We start from the raw sequence: 22,810 nt of genomic DNA on the forward strand, positions 1-22,810 counted from the left end.
AGAAAGTGGTTTCTTGAGATGGAGTCTACTCCTGGTGAAGATGCTGTGAACATTGTTGAAAGGACAACAAAGGATTTAGATTATTACAGAAACTTAGCTGATGAAGCAGCGGCAGGGTTTGAGAGAACTGACTCCAATTTTGGGAGAAGTTCTGTGGATAAAGTGCTACAAACAGCATCGCATGCTACAGAGAAATATCTTGTGAAAGGAAGTCAATTGATGCCCCAAACTTCATTATTGTCTTATTTGAAGGAAGTGTCACAGCCACCCATACCTTCAGCAACCACCACCCTCATCAGTCAGCAGCCATCAACATTGAGGCAAAACTCTTCACTAGCCAAGAGTACAACTTGCCTAAGGCTCGGATGATCGTTAGCATTTTTTAGCAATAAATTATTTTTAATTAAGATATGTACACTGTTGGGCCGGGCACAGTGGCTCACGCCTGTAATCCCAGCACTTTGGGAGGCTGAGGCAAGCAGATCACGGGGTCAGGAGATTGAGACCGTCCTGGCTAACACAGTGAAGCCCCGTCTCTAGTAAAAGTACAAAAAATTGGCCATGTGGGGTGGCACATGCCTGTAGTCCCAACTACTCGGGAGACTGAGGCAGGAGAATTGCTTGAATACACGAGGCAGAGGTTGCAGTGAGCTGAGATCGTGCCACTGCACTCCAGCCTGGGCGACAGAGCGAGACTCTGTGTCAAAAAAAAAAAAAAAAACCACTGTTTTAGACATAATACTATTGTACACTTAATACAGTGTAAACATAACTCACATGCAGTGAGACACTAAAACGTGTATGACTCATTTTATTGCAAAGTTCGCTTTACTGTGGTGGTCTGGAACTGAACCTGTGACGTCCCTGAGGTATGCCTGCACTTAATAGTGAGCTTCCCGTGGAGGCGTGAAGTGCCTCTTCCCGGAACTGCCGGGCATATTATCCTCCCCCTTTCCTCCACTTAAAAAGCAGCTTTGCCTGGCCAGGCTTGCACTTCCTTAAGGATAGACTGGTCTTCTCTAGCTTGACATGCAGTCGATCCATCCCTCTAGCTCCGAGGTTCTGAAACTTCAGTGCGCACAGCAATCACCCAGAGGCCTTGCTGAAAAGGTTGCTGGGCCTCACCCCCAGGATTTCTGATTCAAGGCGGACCCCAAGAATCTACATTTCTAACAAGTTCCCAGGTGATAGCTGATGCTGCTGGTCTGGGGACTACACTTTGACCACCGATCTAGTTTAGCTTCTCCCAAAGACTTTCCTGGGCAAAACCAGCTTTCTCAGAGTAGCTGTGTGGATCCAGGTCACACCTACCGCCTGTCTGCCCAGGTCCCTCAGAGCTAGGACTCAGCTGACACCTGGGATGAGGCAATGCCTAGTAAAATAAAACACCAAGACACCAGGATCTTGTTAGCTGGATATATTTCTGTTTTTTCTTTTTTTTTTTTTTCTTTTTTGTCACAGAACACTGTTTGCAGTAGAGGAAACTGGCATTGCAGTCTGGTGGTATAATGGCTTGTCCACATAAACCAGTACATGTTCATCCTTTAGCGCAAAAAGCCCTAATGGCGCGTACCCTATTAAAATTCAGGACATCTCCAATATTCTCTCTCTCTGTTTTTCTTTGTCATCTTTTTTTTTTTTTAAATAAACATTTTCAAGGTTTGTCCAAAAGAAGGCCATATAGGTTCTTGGCTAGCGGAAGACAATTCAGAACAGCTGTTGCACACTTGGACTGTCACCTTCTCCAGGCTGGCAGTTGATATCTTATTTTTTTTCCAACTCATTTTTATTAAAAAAATAAAAAAATGCTCCAACTATCAGCTTTACAAAATCTCTAAGGGAAACACAAGAGCAAGGTGCTGAGGTAAAAACACCTGAGGTAGCTTCTTCTGTGTGTTTTTCTCGTTAAAAAAATCTGTGAATTTAACGCCCTGGGCCAACAACCTTGGTAAATTTCTACTTTCCTCCACATTTTTTTTTTTTAAAGAAAGGAATCATTTTGCTGAATATTGATGGCTTATACACCAAAATGCAAAAAGACAAAATACATTCTTTCATTGTGGAATTTTTTTCTTTGTTTGGTTGATTGGTTGGTTTGGTGGGTTCCTGTTTTCCTCTTCCAAAACGCTAGGACAAGTACCATTGACTCTTGTTCTTTTGAGTAACCAAGTGTAAGTTGAGGCTGGTTTGTGTGTTTCGCTTTTGTTCCTTTTGTGTGATGTGATACTCAGAGCACTGCTTTGCCTGGGTGGGGGAGGGTGCGTAGATACGGGATTGAGATGGAGGGATGAGGAAATTCAAAAGAATGGAGATGGAGAAGAAGGGGAGGGGAGGGAGGGGAGAGATAAACAGAGAGAGACAGAGAATTATATAGCAGTATGCAAAAAACCAGCTTAAAACCTGTGAAGCAAAGAGAAATGGGTGTATGAGCTAGACAGGCATGAGGAGTGACAGAGTTTCCTCTTCAAGGAGACGGTATCCCTTCTGTTGACATACACAGGTGATCCAGAACTGCCGTGAGTGTCCTTCCGACGAGATTTCCCTCTGGGTGAATTTTGTGCAGGTGGCCTCAAAGCTCCTCTCTACACCGTGAGACCTCCCAAAGAAAGACTTTATTCTTTAAAGTCTAGAAAAGCCTGCTTTCTCTTTAAAAAGAAAAAAAAATTAATAATTGATTAAAAATTGGAGTTAGTTGAGTTATTTGATATATTATTTCTAAAATATATTACCGCTGCAGGCACCCTGTGTAACCCACAGGCCACATATCTTAACATCTTCCCCTTCTAATATGTACACACATGTACAGAGACGATTTGCCACAGAAAAAGGGTGTGCATTTTGCTTGGCTTTGAACACGTTCACCTATGTTAGTTCAACTAAAAGGGATAGCGTCGTGGGAGTTAAGGAGAGATCCGAGTGGATGGTGAAGTGGATGGCTGAAGCCTGCAGAAGCCCTGGGGGGCGGGAGGCGGGGCTCGGTGGTTCTGGCAAACCTGGCTGACCTTCCCCACCCCTCCTCGGCCCCTGGGGTTCTCAGGGCCTCCGCAGAGTCCCTGGCCGCCTCCGCAGACTTCTCATTCCTCAGATGGTCTTTGGTTTGCTCCCGATCTGGCTGGCTGCGTTTGGTCTCATTCTGTCAGGTGTTGGAAGGGCTACATTCATCCGTTGTTTTGCTGGTGCCTGTGGGAGCCTCACTTGCTGCGCTGTGAGGCGACTCCCTGAGGGTATTTCTGCTCCTGCTGCTTCACCTGTTGTACAATTTCCCTGATCTTGCGCTGTGCAGTCTGCAGCAAGGGAGAGAAGGGAGAGGAAGGGACAGGGGAAAAAAGGAACCCAGTTCTGAGGACAAACGGCAGGGGAGGCTCTGGGGCTTGGGGACGAAGGGTGGAATGCTCAGACAAGCATCATCTACCCACCCCCGCACCTTACTCCAGGCCCTTTTCTGCCTGGAAGTAAGTGGCAGAGGTCCCCCCTCCACTCCCACCCCAAGGCCCAGGGTAAGGGGATGGGACTCCGGCAGCTTCCAGTTCACTGCTGGACGGACAGGCCAGGAAGCAGAAGCAGGGCGCCAGCAACAGGGGGAGTCAGATGCTACAGTGCAGAGTCAGATGCTACACTTGGGCTCCCGTGCTGCTCCCGCCCCCGTTCTACAGCGGCTAGGAGGGCATGAGTGTGAGGGACAGGGGAGGGAGGGAGGAACTGAGCCCAGATGCTCTACCCTGAACAGCTGGAGCCACACATGAACCCCCACCTGTCCCCTCACCCAGCCTAGCACTGTCCCTGCAGGCAGCTCCCTGCAGACTGAACTCCTGTAGGAACCGGCTGTTCAGACACATTCCCAGGGCCCTGAGGAGCTGAGCTGGGAGACAGCAGACAGGGGCGTGGCCAGGGACTCTGACTGCAGAAGACTCAAGTGAGAATTTCAAAGGGCACTGGGCGGGGTGTGCGTGTGTGGGTGGCGGGGGATCCACAGTGTGGCAGCTGCCCTTTCCTGGGCCATCAGGTCTCAGCACAGGCACAGGTGTTGGGAGAGCAGGCTGACAGCTTAGACAAACCTTCAGTGTCTGCTTACACCAAGTACACTGTTTGTCTTCACTGGTTTAGGACAAAGACCAGGAACGCTCTCCCCAAAACTCAATTTACAAAAGCATCAAAGAGAAAGAGGCCAGGTGCTGGCCTTTCCCAATGAAAGAGAAGCAGCTGTGTGGAGGTGCAGTATTTTGATAGGGTGGGTTGTGGTGAGACGGAAGAGGAGGAAGAGAGAGAAATGCCGTGAGCATGTAGCCTTTCAGAGTGAGTGCTCAGGCTTTCAGGGAGGAATCCAGAGGGTGGGCTTGCCTGGCTCCCAGTGGGGAGGCTGGGACTGAGGCCTGAGGAGAGAGGGTGAGGGAAGCTGAGGCCATGCCCTTAAACACTGCAGGGGGCTTGGAACCACATGGCTTTGCTTAAGCGCTTCACTCTCCACTCTTCCCCAAGCTCCTAGCATACATACCTCGGGGATGACAGTGGAGAGAAGTGTGAAACAATGTCCCCTGCCCCGGGGGCCATCCCTAAAGAGCCAGGAAGAACCAGGGAGAGGTTCCATCTTGGCATGGATTGATGCTCAGGGCCTGTGGCCACCTGACAGGCCACCAGCAGCTTAGCAGAGAATTGAAAAGAGACTTGCAGGAGAGACAGGGCCCTCACAGCACAGTACCTGGCTAGCAAAGAAGTGCCCGATAATTCTGACGATCACTTCCTCATTTTCATCTGGCGTTTGGTCACGAGGCACGATGACTTCTGCACTGGTTAAGTTCTGCAGTTCATTCACCTGTGAAGGGAGAAACGGCAACGGGTTGGACAGGTTCCCTCCCCGTCAACGTGGTGGGCTCAGGACGGAGTGAGTGGCCAAGAGGAGCAGGGGAAGGAGGGGGGCTGGACTCTGCTCTCCTTTCCTTTTATCGAGGACACCCCGGGGGCTCCTCTGCCCCTGGGCACATGGGGCCATGTTGGTTGGGCCCTGACAGGCTCAATGACAGGAAGAGGGAGTCCAGCCACGGATTCCTGGGGCTGCTTCTGAGGCGAAGTTCTCTTATTCTGGAGTTCCCATCAACGCAGGCCTGCACATGCTCACAGAGACCCCAGGCTTTCCCATACCCCCCCCACTCCCCACCCCTACCCTGTAAGATCATTCCTCCTGGACATGCTGTCCTGGGTGCTGACCACGAGCCCAAACCTCCTCTTGGTTAACTTTCCCTGCGAATCAGCCCTGCTGTTCCCTCCTCCTCATTTTCACTCCTGCCGCCAAGCCTTGCTCATGCTGTTCCTACCCTTGGATTGTTGTCCTCTCTCCCGGCCACTGGATCCCACCCCAGGCCCACCTCCATGAAGCCTCCAGCCCATGCTGAGCTCCTCGTGTCTCCAACCACTGCCTGCATTGTTCCTCCTTCCCGCTGCCTCACTGGGCCTGCTTCCCAACAGGACTGCACGCTTCCTGAGGGCTCAGACCCCGTCCTCTGGCCCTCTGGCCTGATGCCAAGCTCACAGGCGGGTTCAGCATGCGCTTTAGGGGAAACCTGAAAGTCTGGAGGATGCAGATAATTCAGTGACTGGTTCTGAAATAGCCAAACAGGACACCCAGGGGCTCAGGATTCTACTCCCTGCTGATCCATCTGCTTTCTTTTGCCTCCTACATGCCAGCTCCGCCTAAAGCGCAGTGTGTGCCCTGGAGCGCTGACTGCATTCTGGAGACGGGGAATCCTTTGATTCCACACCGCTTCGTTCTTTCGTATAAAGCTGACTCATTACATCTAGAACTTGGTTTTGAATTCCGTTTAAGAGTTTCTATGTAAAGAGCTTTACAACAGCTGGGTGTGGTGGCTCACGCCTGTAATCCCAGCACTTTGGGAGGCCGAGGCTGGCGAATCACCTGAGGTCGGGAGTTCGAGACCAGCCTGACCTGACCAAAATGGTGAAACCCCGTCTATACTAAAAATATAAAAAATTAGCTGGGCATGGTGGCGGGCGCCTGCAGTCCCAGCTACTCAGGAGGCCGAGGCAGGAGAATCACCTGAACCAGGGAGGTGGAGGTTGCAGTGAGCAGAGATGGCACCACTGCACTCCAGCCTGGGTGACAAGAGCGAAATTCTGTCTCAAAAAAAAAAAAAAAAAAAAAAAAAGCTTTACAAAAACAGCAAATAACACACATATACATATATACACATACACACTCAGGACTCAAGAGACCCCCGCCTCCCTGCCAAGTTCCTGCCACCCAACACTGCTACTTTGCCAGCCAGCCTGCACTAGGCTCTACTGGAACTTCTCAGTGGTCATCTCCCCACCCAGGTCAGTAAGTCACATTCCAGAACATACCTGGGTCTACAGACCACCTGCTCATTCCAACAAGCTTCAAAGTTAACGCTCTGGCACTTTTCAAACTACACTGTGTTTGTTCCTGCACCTTCCAGTAGAAAATGCAGATGATCTTTCAAAAAACAATCTCCTCCTTGCCCACCCTCCTACTGCTAAACTAGCTCCCCTAGAGCCACGTTTGGGAAACAGCCAGAAGATAGAGCCTGTGGAGGGGGAGTTAGGGACTGGAGGCATCTGTCAGGAGGGCTGAGAGTCAGAAGAGAGTGCAGGGCACAGGCCTGAGTGAAATCCAGGGAAGGTGGTGGTCTGCCAAGTGAGTTAGCATCTCTCTCGGTGGGAATCCCCCCTTTCCAATTTTAATGGCTGCTACATGTGGGTATAAAGGGGGCAGAAGACAGCCTCTCTGTTTTCAGGGAGTGGAGGCCTTCACTGACCATGGAGTCAAGATGGGTATTACTGGGCACAGGACTGTGGTATTTTTGGTGCTGGGCTTACAGCACCACGGATTGGGGGCCCTACGTTGTGAAGTGAAGCCGATGACATTTTTGTCCTTGGGATCCTCATGCCTCAAAGGGCTCAGATGCCAGGAGAGCCTTAGTTTATCTGCCAAAGACCCTGACTGTACATTGGGACAGAAGGCGCCAAGGGGAGACTGAGGGAACTCAGGCAAGGCCAGAGCGGGGAATCTGACCCAGGTGATGAAGCGAGCCCGGAGCACACTTACGGTCTTGCCACCTTTGCCAATCACCCGGCCAGCTGTGGAAGAGGGCACTCTGATATGCGCTTCCAGCTTCACTTCTTCTTTGGGGTTAAAGAAGTTTTCCTCTTTCAGTTTCCCAAAGATCCGTCCCTGGGCCTGAGAGAGCAAGACATGACTAATGACTCTCAGTCAGCCAGCAGCCAGCCACTTCATCAGTGCTGCGAAGGGCACTGGAGAGTCCAGACAACGGGTCAGTCCCATTCCCACACTCCCTGGGACACACAGGAAGCTGCATGCCCCAGCCTCCACTCACAGACCTGGGGGGCGCCGCTCCCGCCACGTCAGATGGCTGCACTTTGAAAAACGTGGATGGGCATTCATGTTTTGGTGGTTTGCACAAGACTGCCTCCTCTAGGGAGCTTTCTGTGTGTCAGGGCTAAGGGGATGGGTGAGGGGATGCAACTCTATGTCTTATTTCCATATTATCACCTATAAAGATTCGCTTGATTGACTGAATTTGTTCAGGGGATTCTTATCCCATCACCACAGGGTCATACCCCTGGTTAGTAAGGATGGAGGTGATGGTGGTGGTAATGGGATTTGAGGAGCCTGATATTGCTTTTTTAATTAAAAAAATTTCTAATGGAGAACAGGGTCTTGCTCTGTGCCCAGGTTGGAGTGCAGTTGCACGATCATAGCTCATGTTTTCATTCTTTTTTTTTTTTTTTAGAGAGGAGGTCTATGTTGCCCAGGTTGGTCTTGAACTCACGGCCTCAAGTGATCCTCCCACCTTGGCCTCCCAAAATGCTGGGATTACTGGTGTAAGCCACTACATTCAACATAATCTTTCTTTTTGATGTGTAACTCCAAAGGCAGAGGAGCCAAGAACCTATTTTTCTTTTTTTTTAGTGAAAAAGAACCACAGCTTACAATGTTCTTTTTTTTTTCTTTACTTAAAATACAGAGATATAACTTACATAATCTGAGAGTCACCATTTTAAAGTATACACTTCAGTCCAGGCGTGGTGGCTCACACCTCTAATCCCAGCACTTTGGAAGGTCGAGGTGGACAGATTGCTTGAGGCCAGGAGTTCAAGACCAGCCTGGTCATCATGGTGAAAACCCATCTCTACTAAAATACAAAAATTAGCCAGGTGTGGGGGCATGCACCTGTAATTCCAGCTACTCGGGAGGTTGAAGCACGACAATCACTTGAACCCGAGAGATGGAGGTTGCAGTGAGCCGAGATCGCAACACTGCACTCCAGCCTGGGTGACAGAGGGAGACTCCGTCTCAAAAAAATAACAACTAAAAAAAAAAAAGTATCCATTTCAGTGGTCAGTATGTTGTGCAATCATCACCATTATCTATTCAGAACATTTCCACACTATTCCCCCAGATAAAAACCTCATAACTATCGGGAGTTAGTTCCAACTCCTCCTATTCTCTGGCAACTGCCAATCTACTTTCTGTCTCTATGGACTGGCCTATTCTGGACATTTCATATGAACGAAATCACTTCACATGTGGCCTTTATTTATTTTGAGCCAGTCTTTGCTCTGTCACCCAGGCTAGAGTGCAGTGGCATGATCACAGCTCACTGCAGCCTTGAGCTTCTGGGTTCAAGTGATCCTCCTGCCTCAGCCTCCCAAGTAGCTGGGACTACAGGTACATGCTACCATACCCAGCTACTTTAAAATTTTTTTGTAGGGATGGGGGTCTCACTGTGTTGCCCAGGCTGGTCTCAAACTCCTGGGCTCAAGCAGCCTTCCTGCCTTGGCCTCCTAAAGTGTTGGGATTACAGGAATGAGCCTCCACACCTGGCCTATATGAGGCTTTTGGTGTTTGACTTCTTTTACTTCGTGTGATGGTCACCCATGTTGCACCATGCATCAGTACTTCATTCCTTTCTGTGGCTGAATAACATTCTGTTAAATGGATATTCCACATGTTGTCCAATACTGAGTTGAAGGGTTACTGTTTTTTGTTATCTTTTCCTTTTCATTAGAGATGAGGTCTTGCTCTATTGCCCAGCCTGTTCTCAAACTCCTGGGCTCAACGGATCCTCCTGCCTCTGCCTCCCCAGTAGCTGGAGCTACAGGAGCATACCACCACCTGCTGCCCCTGGCTGAGGCTATTGCTTTTGAGCGGTTCCACATGTGTGAATTTCCTCTTCTCAGCTAAATTTTAAATATTTTTAATGATAAGGATTGTACTTTTATAAATAAATAAATATGTGTTTCTCACTTTTAGAAAGCTCGAGTTATAATTTTCCTAGGGAAGAAAAAAAGGTAAAAACAAAACAAAGCAAAACACACCTCACCAAAAAACCTTCCAACAAACCATGCTACTTCCCCTTACACCTGTGTTAGTCCTCCATAGCTTGAAGGGTAGACATGACTAAATGAGCCGGAGACATCCATCCTCAAAACCAGGGCTAAGGGATCAGAGGTGCCAGAGCAGGGGCCACTCGAACTGGGCACCAACAGATGATCTACTTTTCCATGAGAGGGAAGGGAAAGAGGGCTTCCCAGCAGAGGGCAAACATGCAGAAGAACAGCCAGGGATAACAGGGTGAGCCTGAGCCTGGTGGGCAGCAGCAGGGAGGGAAATGGAGGCTGGGCCTCCAAAGAAGAGCCTTGAATGTGCCTCTGAGGTGGCTGCTCTGTGCCCAGAGCCTGCAGGGCTGAGGTGTCCCTTGGCACTAACCTTGAACTGGGCTTCCGGTGGCCCGGTGATGATGACCATCCTTTCGCTGACGTCTGGGCCTTCCGCAGGGGCGATCTGTGGTTCACAGGAGAGGAAAACGCTGATGCTCGGCTGCATTCCCCAGCCCCTCTTTCTCGTCTAAGTGGACGGCAAGCATACCAGCAGGAGGTTCCAGGTCTTGCTTCTGCCATTACCCCTGGTTCTGTCTGATGCCATGCTGCCTCCACCCTGGTCTTAGGAAGTCATGACTGTAATGCCCAGTATCAAATTTGGGTTTCTGGCCACCCAGGGACAGTGAGACACAGGCCAGTAGTTACTGCCTGTCCCTGTCCTGAGCACCAGCTGTGATGGGCCTCCTCTCCTTGAGCCAAGTTTTAGGAAATAACCAGGGAGTCAAAAGCTCTAGGAAGAGGGACGTGTAGGCTCTGCCAACCCACCTAGGGCCCAAAGGGAAGGAAGGGCAGGTCCACCAAGGTGTTAAATTGGAGTCGAGCTTGCAGCAAAGGTATCTCTGGTTCTAATTCTCAGCTCACAGGGGTAGTCAGCTGGAAGTGACAATTGAGTTAGAGTATGTGTGGTCAAGACCGCTTCCTCCACAGCAAGTGGGTCATAAGTAAAACAGCAGCAGAGCAGAAATGGAGGCACGTTGGTTCTAGTCCTGGCTCTGCAAATTCCTCCCCTCGCTGTGCCTCCATTCCCTCATCTGTGAAACATGGGGGCTGGGCCCACCAAGCTCCAAATCTCCTCTCACTTTCTTGCCCAGGCTGGAGTGCAGTGGTGCGATCTCAGCTCACTACAACCTCTACCTCCTGGGTTCAAGCGAGTCTCCTGCCACAGCCTCCCAAGTAGCTAGGACTACAGGTATCTGCCACCACACCCAGCTAATTTTTGCATTTTTAGTAGAGATGGGGTTTCACCATGTTGGCCAGGCTGGTCTCAAAGTCCTCCAAAGAAGAGCTCAAGTGACCTCAAGTGATCCGCCCACCTTGGCCTTCCAAAGTGCTGGGATTACAGGTGTGAGCCACTGCGCCCAGCCTCCTTCTCTCAGTTTCTGTGAGTTCAGGTTCTCTTGTAACACGACTCAAACCCTGGGCTGAGCAGGCATTTTTGTTAGAGAGATCTTTGTTACATATTTGTTTCTGCATGCCCTGCTTTATTAAAAAAAACTTCAGCTAAAAATAAATACAAAATTAAAACTTATTAACACATTGTAGCAAAATTAAATGTCATTAAAAGTAAAATGAGGCCAGGCGTGCAGTGGCTCACACCTGTAATCCCAGCACTTTGGGAGGCCGAGATGGACAGATCACCTGGGGTCAGGAGTTCGAGACCAGCCTGGCCAACATGGTGAAACCCCGTCTCTACTAAAAACACAAAAATCAGCCAGGAGTGGTGGCGCGTGCCTGAAGTCCCAGCTACTTGGGAGGCTGAGGCAGGAGAATCACTTGAACCCAGAAGGTGGAGGTTGCAATGAGCCGAGATCAAACCACTGCCTGGGTGACAGAGCGAGACTCCGTCTTAAAAAAAAAAAAAAAGTAAAATGAGTGCACATCAGGCATTTAGGATTGTAAGGATAAGCCAAGACTGAGGTCAGAACACACACATCTCATAAGGTCCTACACACCTGCCCCAGGTTGGCCACAGATGCAGTTCTAAGCTAAGAGCAAATACGAAACAAGAAACATGGTCAATGACAGGGACATCATGTTCTAAGGCAAAACCAAAGCAGGGATTCAAGGGAGGCACCAATCCCGAGTCTAGGTCTCGAGAAAGATCTGTTTAGTGAAATGGGATTTACCCTCGGTGTTGCATTTGTGCATGGATCACCTCTGGACCACTGTGTCACTCGAGATCCTCCGGGAAGACCTCCACCTCCAGAAGGTTCCATTTTGTTTCCTCTCAGTGTGTGCTATAAGCCAGCCTCCATCCATGGGCCTCAGGACCCAGGGTGGCTGCCCCTGCTTTACTGTGAGCACATAGCCAAGACATGCTCAGACCCTGTCCCGCTCTGGAAGGAGGGACCCCTTCATGGGATCTGCAAAGAGTTCTCTGGCTGTGTGTGACTCCTTGGTGGATGAGGATAAATGTGAGACTCAGGTGACCAACAGCTGAGCTTCCTGGGGGACTTCCTTTGCTGTGGGCAGCCATTTCTTGGCAGGGCCTCGGCCAAAAAACACGGATCTGAGTGTGTCCAGGGGTCTGACACCCTCTGGCAGATCACACAGAGCCTGGCCATTGAGACTTCTGGCAGGATCCCTTGACTCTACTTTGAGATCCATACCTGCCATTAAACCTGGTCCTTATCTCTGAGTAGGCAAGAGAGAGCAGATCATGGCTGTGTGGTTCCCAGCTCCTACCACCACCCAAACCAAGAAGGGCGAATGGCTGATTCATGATTCACGCTGACCAAATCAGTTCTGCCATCACCGTCCACTTCGTAATGACTTGTGGCTGCTTTGCTCAGATTCTGAAAGAAACCTCCGAGGGCTCTACTGCCTGGCACTCGCCAGGCTAGTCCAGAAGTCGGAGGGCTACTTGTGCACTTGTGCAGTTTTGGAATGTCATTCCATGCACACACTCCCTCTAAAGGGGCAGGAATGAGGACCCCATCTTATGACTGAAGCAGATGGGACCCAGAGATAACTGCCAAGATCACAGGGTAAGCAGGGCTGGAGTCAGGATCTGGAATTAGGTGTCACTGGCTGAAAGAATTTTGTGCAGCATTTGGAAGCCTGTTCTACAGGAAAGGCAGGTGACGGGAGCTCAGCTCTCACCTGCAACCAAAGCATCTCTTGGAGTGCATCACCCAGATCTTAGCTCAGCCCACCTCCTCTGGGCGCTCTCCTCCCATGGATGAGTGTGAGGCTCTCTCCCTGCCCAGCAGCATCAAATGTGCCCCTCATTGTGGCCCCCAAAGACTGGCAAAGTAGAAACTAGGGGTGGGAGAATCTCTGGAGTTAGTGAGATCATCCATCTTGCTTTAGAGACAGATGTTTTCAGGGACCTGTTGAGACAAAGGGAATCTAGCAAAAACCAGATTGATTTTTTTACTTTTATTTTTTTGAGACAGAGTCTTGCCCTGTCACCAAGGCTGGAGTGCAATGGCGTGATCTTGGCTCACTGCAACCTCCGCCTCCCAGGTTCAAGTGATTCTCCTGCCTCAGCCTCCCAAGTAGCTGGGATTACAGGCACCCGCCATCATGCATGGCTAATTTTTATATTTTTGTAGAGATGGGGTTTCACCCTATTGCCCAGGCTGGTCTCCAACTCCTGACCTCAGGTGATCCACCTGCCTCAGCCTCCCAAAGTGCTGGGATTACAGGTATAAGTCACCACGCCCGGCTGACTGATTTTAAAAATTTGGAAATTTCCTTCACAAATATTTGGCCTCCCTGGTTTATGCTATGGAGCGAGGCAGGGGCTGGGGAAGTAGAAGGTTGCTGGAGAAGATTGTTGGCCCAGCATAAAAAACATTGTCTGGACCTTCCTAAGCTGTAGAGTCCATTCTGTCCTCCTGACGCAGCACTGCTGTCTTTGCCCATCACAGAGGCCAGGAGCACAGTGACACGTCACCATTCGACCTTGCTGGGACCTGGGACTGTGGGATGCAGCCCATGCGACTGATCTCTTCTTTTCCTAAAGGCCCTGCTGGGAATGATTCTGGCATCACAGTTAGGTTGATATGGTGGAAAAACACACTAGACCAGAAACAGGATAACCTGGGCAAATCTTGGCTCTCTCATTCTTCAGCTTTGTGGCCTTGGACAAGCCAATGAAAACTCCCTAGGCCCCAGCTCCTCATGCGCAATAGTAAATGAAGAGGCGCTGTAGTGGTGAGCCCCAGGAGGTGCTGGATATCCCAGAAGTCAGCAGAATTTCCATCTCAGAGGCAGCCCTGCCACATGTGTGCCTTGCCCATGTCCCGGCACTCTCTGAGCCTCACTTTTCTCTGCTGAACAAGACGGGGATTGGATGAGATGGTCCCTCAAGCCCCTTTTAGTTGAAACGGTCCTTTCTCCTGCCGGCATCTCAGACTGCAGGACTGAAAGCTGGGCAAGGCCCAAGGGCTGCAGCCAGCCAGGGGGTCTTCCACACTTTACTCAGCCCACCCTCAGGGGTCGGGCCAGCACCTGCCTATCAGTGCCTAGGCCGGGGTCTCACCTGCAGCAGGACTGCTGGGCACAAGGGCCCCCACACCTCAGGGCTCTCATCCTGTCTGTCCACTCTGCAGATGAGATAAATGAGGTCTGAGAGGGAAAATGATTCACCAAAGTGAAATTCTCTGATGGTCTCAGTGCAACCCTTGTTCTGTACTACTCAGAATATTTTGTTTTTGTTTTTCCTCTAGCACACTTGCTGTGGGAGAAATTCCAGCTCTTCCTGGGGAGAAAGTGTAAGCATTCTTTCTCTCCAAGTCATGAGACTTCTCATTTGGAATTCTGGGTTGTCCCATGGTAGCAAATTATTTTGCGTAACAACAAAAACTCTGTTTCCGAAAATGTTTCATGAGGCTTGGGACGTGCTCAGCATTCTGCCCGTGAGTCAGAGCTGATAGCTGGTCTTGGAGCAGGACCAGGGGCAAATAATCCTCCCCTTTCAGCTTCTCTGATGAGTCTCCACACTGTGCTCAAGGAGGCAGGATGTGGGCCTGGAGCTGCAGCCACGTCTGCATTCGCAGCCTTTCCATAAGTCAAGGACCGTCCTTCCTGAGTTGCTATGCTCAGGCTGGGTTGCATATCGGGTTAGACCCTCAGCTTTTGTTTATGATTTTATCATTGCTTTTCAAAGAGTTTTTTATTCACACTATTTTCTGGTAGTTCAGGGCCTGTGAAGTGGAGACTCATTAAAGCACTGCACACTGATACCTGCTAAGTTATCACTTCATTGCAGTCCCTTCCCTTAGCTTGGGAAAATCCTCAACCTTTCTTTATCTTCTTGAGGACAACAATGATAAAACAAAAAGGACTGGATTGGGTTGTTTGCTACTATTTTTTTCTAATTCAGTGGTTAGCTGAACAGTAAAGGAATAAGAAAAGGAAAGATGAGAGCGGATGGGAATAGTCACGGGGCAAATGTTCTAGATCACTGTGGGATTCTGTCTCTGCATGGTGTGGCACTGCCTGGGACTGAGAGGGAACAAGGGCCGTGGGGTGAGAGGAGGTGGTAGAAGGGCCACAGGGCCGTCGGGAGCAGCCTCACCTTGATAGAGGCTCCGGCGAATCTCGCCAGCTGTTTGATGTGTGCCCCCTTCTTCCCGATGATGGCGCCCACAGCCTGGGTTGGGATGAAGAGATTCACAATCTCCTGCTCTGGATACTGGGAGGGCGAGACAAGAAGGAAGACATCATTCCAACCAGGCTTTCTCCTCCAGGCACTCAACGGGTACCAAGCGCCTTACCATGAACCCCATGGTGGGAAGGCCCCGCCACCCAAGGAAATGGCCAAAATGGTGCACGGGATCCTTCTGCGGCCTGCGGCTCTGCAGGTGTGAAGCCTGAGGAAGGGACCTGAGCACAGGCAGCGCTAGTGATAATCAAGGGCATCCTCCTCTTGAGCTTCTCAATTTGTTGGATTCCAAAAGCTGTCTGATCGCAGGTTTTCTGTCTTATACAAATGTGATCTGTATCTCTCCTGTGTCTTCACCCAAGAAATGAAAACAGCTATTAAACATACCTGGCCTGAAGACGGCCCCAAGGCATTCTGTTAGAGGGAATGGAAAGCTGCCCAACACATCTGGTATCCAGAGAAGCATTTTCACAACTAAACTTGACCTGACCCAGCTGCACGGTGACTGGCTCCAGGAAGATGGGGTGAACCATCCCTCCTGGGACCCTGTGACAAAAGGCAGAGGCTCCTGGGCAAGGCTGCCAGGGGTCCTTGCAAGTGGGGTCTGTGCAAATGACATTCTCATTTGCTAGACTTTGTTCAAAGATCTTTGGAAACTCTGCTATTCAGTGCCAACAGCACGTGCTCATCTGGCCTTCTGCTTGCCCGTCTGCAGCAGTTCCTGCGACCTGTGAGGTGTGCGAGCATCCACAGGACTGTGCGACAGCAACGGCCTAGGCCTCTGCAGAACCTCAAGGGTGCTCGGGTGCTGGGGAGTTTGGCGTGCTCAGGCTTTGAGGTGTGTCACTCCCAGGACAAACCAGAACCACATGAGACAAGATCTGCACTGTGAACATTCACTGGCCACCAAGGGCCAAGTGGGCCCAGCCCCAGGAGAAGTGGCAGGTGCGGCTGAACTGAGGGGGCACTTACAGAGTGATGATGCGGGAACGGGCCAAACTGGTGATGGGGGTACAGGCTGGAGAAGTATCCGGAGTGGGTCTGCAGTATGAGAGAAAGAGTCAGTGGGCGGGTGCCCTCAGGGACTGTCACTGGCCTCAGGGAGGCCAGATTCCCCACATGCGACACAGGCTCTCTGTGGCATCAGCTGGCTCCACTGTCGTGTCTACACGCCTGTCCCTCTGTGTCTCAGATCTCTGCTCCACTTCTCCCAGACCACGGAATGCTTGGCAAGATGTCCCCTGGTTGCAGTAGCTCTCTGGGCTAAATGTTCATCATTTCTAAGCTGAGTCATGCTTGAGGCGTCCTAGGAACATACCATGGGTGTGAACACACACATACACACATACACCCACTGGCACTTGCACCCATACACTCTTAACCTGCCCTCGGGTAGAGAGGCGGGGCCAGTGCCTTCCGTTTTCTGGAGAATGATGAGTCGTAGATGAAAAAGAACAGAGTGTGCTGGACAATACCCAAGAGTTATTCAGAACAAGCAAATGTGTTCCTGGACAGATAGATCAGTCAGCTCCATCAGAGAATTCTAGAAGGAATGGAAAGAATCCTGAGAAGGGAGAAATGTCAAAGGAGACTGAGCTTTGGGAATCTGAAATGGGAGGATCACTTGGGTTCAGGAATTTGAGACTAGCCTGGGTGACACAGAGAGACCCCATCTCTATAAAAAATAAAAATAAAAAATTAGCTGGGTGTGGTAGTGTGCACTCTGGTCCCAGTTACTCAGGAGGCTGAAGTGGGAGGATCACTTGAGCCTGGGAATTTGAGGCTGCAGTGAGCTATGATTGCACCACTGCACTGGTGCTATGCCTGGGCAACAGAGCAAGGCCCTGTCTCCATAAGGAAAAAAAAAGAGAGAGAGAGACTGAGAGAGGAGAGAAAGAAAATGAATGTGGAGAGAGAGGAGCAGGGAACAGGAGGGCAGATATGGACAGAAAAAAAGTAGAGCTATTAAGAAAATAGAAATTTAGAAAGTAGCTGCTTTTATTTCTTTATTTTTGAGATGGCATTTCACTCTTTCGCCCAGGCTGGAGTGAAGTGGCGCGATCTCGGCTCACTGCAACCTCCGCCTCCTCAGGTTCAAGCGATTCTCCTGCCTTAGTCTCCCAAGTAGCTGGGATTACAGGCACCCCCCACCACGCCTGGTTAATTTTTTGTATTTTTAGTAGAGATGGGGTTTCACCATGTTGGCCAGGCTGGTCTCGTACTCCTGACCTCAGGTGATCTACCCGCCTTAGCCTCCCAAAGTGATAGGATTATAAGTGTGAGCCACTGCACCCTGCCAAGTAGCTTTTTACTGAATAGGTACTGTGTACTAGATACTAACATAGATATTTTGTGTCTATTCATAAACTCTTTTAATCCTCACAACAGTCCTATGAGAAGGAACTATGTCTGATTTGATACTTTTTTTTTTTTTTTTTTTTGAGATAGTGTTTCACTCGTTGACTAGGCTGGAGTGCAGTGGTGCGATCTCAGATCACTGCATCCTCCACCTCCCAGGTTCAAGTGATTCTCCTGCCTCAGCCTCCCAAATAGCTGGGATTACAGGCATGTGCCACCAAGCTCAGCTAATTTTGTATTGTTAGTAGAGACAGGGTTTCACCATGTTGGTAAGGCTGGTCTTGAACTCCTGACCTCAAGTGATCCACCCGCCTCGGCCTCCCTTTAAAGTGCTGAGGTTACAGGCGTGAACCACCGCGCCCGGTCTGATATATTCTTACAGGCAGAACGCTGACCTGAGTCAGCAGAATCGCTAGCTGTGCTTTACACAAGGCTGGGTCAACACTGACATCACTGTTCCAGGAAAGGAAGTGAACAGCTCTGGGCACCATGGAACCAATTCCCGCAGGCCCACCCTGCAAGATAGTCCTCCAGGAAGACGATTCCAACAGTGGTCAGACGTGGCCGAGGTTTGGAGTCTGGTGACCCAGCTTTCACTTGAGGATCCCTGAGCAAATCTCACAGTGACGGGCAATGCCCTCCATCCCCCGAATCTCCTGAAGGTTAGGATTTTGCCTTATGACCCATTAGGGACAAAATGAAACTGTTGCCCTTTTTGAGCTTGGAGCGAGAAGGCAGAGATGTGAACAACTTGAGGAGCTGCTCCAGGGGTGCTGTAGGTTACCAGCCACGCCTGCCGGCGACAGAGCTCCACTTAACACGGCTGTAGTGCGAGCCTTGCTTTGACTTGGAAAGGGGCTGCAGCAGCCCCTCATGCCCACAAGAGGGTGCTATGAGATCAGCAGTCTCTTGGCAAGCTCAAGTTTTGCAGGAAGGTGGGTGAAGCAGTTTCTCTCTCTTGGCTCTGCTTCTAAGGACCCCCTGGAAAGAACATCAGCTCCAGAGCTTTCTCTGCAGGTCCGTGTCCTGGGCCATGAAGAGCTGGGGGAGAATTCATGCAACTCTTCTGCACAAAACTCTAGTCTGGGAAAAGAGCACTTCAGCCCTCCTCCCGCCTGAAGAATCGTTCCTTCAGGTCTCATGGCAGAAATAATTCCTTTGAACTATGATTTGCCATTTCCTTACAAAACTCATGTGAGGCCGGGAATAGACAAGCCACAGTGTGGCTCCTATTCTGGGTTCAAATACTTCTCACATAAATACTATCAAATTTAGACTTCCTAGGAACTCAGGGTAAGAAAGAGATTTTTAAAATTAGCTGTCAAAGGATAAAAAGGACAAATTCTCTTTTATTCATGAGTAACAGCTGGAAAATTGTCACAGGGAAAGAATCTTGAACTCTGCAATCAGGAGCTTGTTTCTAGCGGAGGCTCTGCCATTAGCCTCTGTATATAGAAGTTAGTTTCTGGAGTCAGAAGATCTGAGTCTCTGAATCACCACCTCTACAAGTTGGAAAAAATTATTTAACCTTTCTGAGCCTTATCCACAAACAGACTCAAATAATATCTAGTTCTTATAGTACTGTTGTGAGAGTTTGTTCATTCATTCATTCAAAAGGCATCTGAGGCTGGGCACGGTGGCTCATGCCTGTAATCCTAGCACTTTGGGAGGCTGAGGCAGGCGGATTATTTGACGTCAGCAGTTCAAGACCAGCCTGTCCAACATGGCGAAACCCCATCGCTAGCAAAAATACAAAAATTAGCCGGGCGTGGTGGTGGACACCTGCAATTCCAGCTATTCAGGAGGCTGAGGTGGGAGAATCGCTTGAACCCGGGAGACAAGAGGTTTCAGTGAGCCGAGATCATGCCACTGCACTCCAGCCTGGGTGACAGAACAAGACTGTCTCGAAAAAAAAAAAAAAAAAGGCATCTGAGCACCTACTCTGTGGGAGGCATTGACCCGGGTCCCGGGTGCTGGGGACACAGTTATTAAGACAGTAATGGTCACTGTCAGCATGGAGCTTGTGTTCTACCGGGGAGGCAGGCACAAAAGAGAACTTGAAGTACTGTGAAAGAAATGAACAGGAACAGGCAAGGAGCAGGTGTGGAGGTGAGTGGTCCGGAAAAGACTGCTGCAGTCAAGACCCAGGGAGGAGATGGAGCCCCAGAAAAGGCACTGGGAGGGAGCATTCTAAGCAGGGTTCTAGGAGGTCCAGAGCTAGAAAAGGGGTTGGCCTACTGGAAAACAGAAAGGAGGGCAGTGTGGTGAATGTGAATGAGGGTTAGCAGGATGTGGCGGGGGAGGCAGCACCAGTGGGCTGCAGACTTGACACTCAGCACGACAGACGCCCTTGATGGGTGCTATGTGGCATTCAGTGAGGTCACAGGAATGAAAGATCACTGGGCACTGGATGAGCTAAATTAATTAGTGATAAATGAGTGCTTATGTATAATGAAAGGTCTGGCCAGACGTGGTGGCTCAAGCCTGTAATCCCAGCACTTTGGGAGGCCGAGGTAGGCAGATCGCTTGAGGTCAGGAGTTCAAGACCAGCCTGGCCAACATGGTGAAACCCCACTTCTACCCAAAATACAAAAATTAGCCAGGCATGGTGGTGCACATCTGTAGTTCCAGCTACTTGGGAGGCTGAGGCAGGGGAACTGCTTGAACCCGGGAGGCGGAGGTTGCAGTGAGCCGAGATCATGCCACTGCACTCCAGCCTGGGTGACAGAGTGAGACTCCATCTCAAAAAGAAAAAAAGACAAAAAAAAAAAAAAAAGTGTCTTATCAGAGCATACTATTTCCCCTTCCCATACTTTTTTTTTTTTTTTTTTTTTTAAGATGGACTAGCTCTGTTGCCCAGGCTGGAGTGCAGTGGCATGATCTTGGCCCGCAAACTCTGCCTCTGGGTTCAAGTGATTCTTCTGCCTCAGCCTCCTGAGAAGCTGGGATTACAGGTACCCACCACCACGCCTAGCTAATTTTTATATTTTTAGTAGAGATGGGGTTTCACCATGTTGGTCAGGCTGGTCTCAAACTCCTGACCTCTGGTGATCCTCCCACCACGGCCTCCCAAAGTGCTGGAATTACAGGCTTGAGCCACTGCAGCTGGCTAATTTTTTTGCATTTTTAGTAGAGACAGGGTTTCACCATGTTGGTCAGGCTAGTCATGAACTCCTGACTTCAAATGATCCATCTGCCTCGGCCTCCCAAAGTGCTGCGATTACAGGCATGAGCCACTGCAGCTGGCTAATTTTTTTGCACTTTTAGTAGAGACAGGGTTTCACCATGTTGGTCAGGCTAGTCTTGAACTCCTGACTTCAAATGATCCATCTGCCTCGGCCTCCCAAAGTGCTGGGATTACAGGAGTGAGCCACCACACCCAGCCCCATTCCCATACTTTCTGTTAGGTGATGTCTACAGCCTCAAATGGAAGGGGGCTTTCAAATCTTGCTTATTTATAATGGTCAGAAAAAGTAACTTGGCAATGACTCAAATAACTATTTTAATGGGAAAGCAGGTTGTAGTCATCTGACATCTGGTTCAAGGCCCTGAGGGATAGGGAGGTTGGTAGGGAACCCTGACCCCAATGTGGCCATTAGACTCACTGTCCCAGTTGAAGAGTCCCACCTATTTTATGACGGAGAAGCTACTTTATTTTTGAGTGTTTCAAAATCATTTTGGCAGTGGGGAGGGGGAAAGGAGGTGTGGTGAAGGCACTCCTGCCAGGTGTGTCCTCACTCCCTCACCTCCCACCCACTAACTGAGAGGCAGAGGGAGATGGGTAATTGTTATCCACAGGCTTGTTTCAAACTCTCAACTTCAGGAACACTGGTGTCTGCCTTTTCTCTGAGTTTGACTCTTCTGGGGGGTAGGTAGAGGAGCATATATCAAACACACTTGTGAAAATTAAAAAATGGAGTTATAAACAGCAGGGCCTCCTTTTCCTGGGAGAACTGCAGGGTTCAAGCTGCGATGTGTGACCATCTGATACACAATTTAGGTGATATTCTGAAGCATGAAGAAGTCAGGGGGTGGGATGAGTGAAGGGTGGGAAAGGTGAGTGCAAAGCACAAGGACCAGGCATAGGAATTATGTTTAATTGATCTTTTGTATTGTATTTTTCATTCCAATTTCATTTATTTCCACCGTGATCTTTATTACTTATTTTCTTCTACTAATTTTGCTGTTGATATGATGTATTACAATGATTGATTTGCAAATGTCAAACCATCCTTGCATCCCAGGGATAAATCCCACTTGGTCATGATGAATGGTCTTTCTAATGTACTGCTGAATTTGGTTTGCTGGTATTTTAAGGCACATATATGAATTATGTTCAAATATTTAAATAGTTTTAGTGTGATGATAGAGTGATACCAGACTGCAAAGCTGGCAGGTGCTCCCTCTGGGCACCAGGGACATGGGCCTTAGGAAGGGGCGACGACTTGGCCAGAGGGTTCAGTGTTGTGGACATAGCTTTCTAAGATGCAGAAGATGCACTGCTCTATGCCAGCTTGTCAAAGTGTCTCTTTACATGGAGCTGCCTGTCCTGCTCTGTGTGTTCTCATGGGACAACCTTAGAAGCTGGAGGGAGCTAGGAACTCGTGAGCCAGCAAGAGGTAGAGCTGAGATGCTAACACAGATCTCTGTGTCTGCCTCTGCAGCCCAAGATCTAAACCACTGCACTCACTGCTGCGCTCACCTGGGACATTCTGAACTCACTGGTTCAGGTGGGGTCTGGGGAGCATGCTAAGAAAAAGCTCCCCTAAGGATTGTAATTATGCTGTCTGTTGAGTGCATTTAAATATATAAATGGACAATTAAAATCCATTAGACATATATAAAGAATCACCAGCATGAAGGAGAGAAGCCCAGCTGCACAAGACAAGCAAATGACCCGAGTGAATTAATGGAGGGAGAAGGGAGAGCTTTTTACAAAATTGTGATTTGATCTCCTAGTGAGATTCAGGAGGACAGTGCTTCAATAATTTGTATATAGACTGCTATGAGAAATGAACAATCAGAGAACCAGAGTGACCCTGGATATGAAAAACATGGTTAAGTAAAAACTCAGTAGAGGATGTACAAATAGTAGGGAAGACACTGCTGAAAAGCCCATCAATGCACGAGACTGTTAAACCACACAAAACCAAGACAAAGAGTGGGAAGTGGACAGACACAAAGAGTAGAGTGAGGTTTGCTATAACTTTCCTCTTCTGGAGTGGGAACTCCAGAAGGAGAAAATAAAGTGGATGGGAGAGAAGCAATGCTAAAATTAATTATGGAAGGAAAACATTCTCCTGAGCCAAAGAAAAACACAGATCTTTAGATCAAAGCACTCAGATTCAGATTCCTGAATTCCAAGGGTAAAGGCAAATTATTATAAAAGGCAAAAAAACTTAT

At 49.3% G+C, this 22,810-nt stretch overlaps 1 protein-coding gene across 8 annotated transcripts in view; it reads right to left on the reverse strand.

The window, feature by feature from the left end:
- Positions 1 to 1,404: 1,404 nt before the first annotated feature.
- Positions 1,405 to 22,810, reverse strand: part of IGF2BP2 (insulin like growth factor 2 mRNA binding protein 2) — a 181,033-nt gene continuing 159,627 nt past the window's right edge. For 5 of the 8 annotated variants that reach the window (XM_034957853.3, XM_034957851.3, XM_063602634.1 and 2 more), the window contains 6 exons: positions 16,022 to 16,090; positions 14,963 to 15,079; positions 9,764 to 9,838; positions 7,079 to 7,210; positions 4,697 to 4,810; positions 1,405 to 3,284 (listed from right to left, as the gene is read on the reverse strand). In XM_034957853.3, the coding sequence (XP_034813744.1) occupies positions 3,192 to 3,284; positions 4,697 to 4,810; positions 7,079 to 7,210; positions 9,764 to 9,838; positions 14,963 to 15,079; positions 16,022 to 16,090 (600 nt within the window). In that variant the 3' untranslated portion in view covers positions 1,405 to 3,191. The remainder of the gene's footprint in view (positions 3,285 to 4,696; positions 4,811 to 7,078; positions 7,211 to 9,763; positions 9,839 to 14,962; positions 15,080 to 16,021; positions 16,091 to 22,810) is intronic. The other 3 variants (XM_034957852.3, XM_034957850.3, XM_063602633.1) reach the window with 1 other exon arrangement.

The sequence above is a fragment of the Pan paniscus genome, chromosome 2 (genome assembly GCF_029289425.2).
Source record: "Pan paniscus chromosome 2, NHGRI_mPanPan1-v2.0_pri, whole genome shotgun sequence".
Classification (NCBI taxonomy): Eukaryota; Metazoa; Chordata; class Mammalia; order Primates; family Hominidae; genus Pan; species Pan paniscus.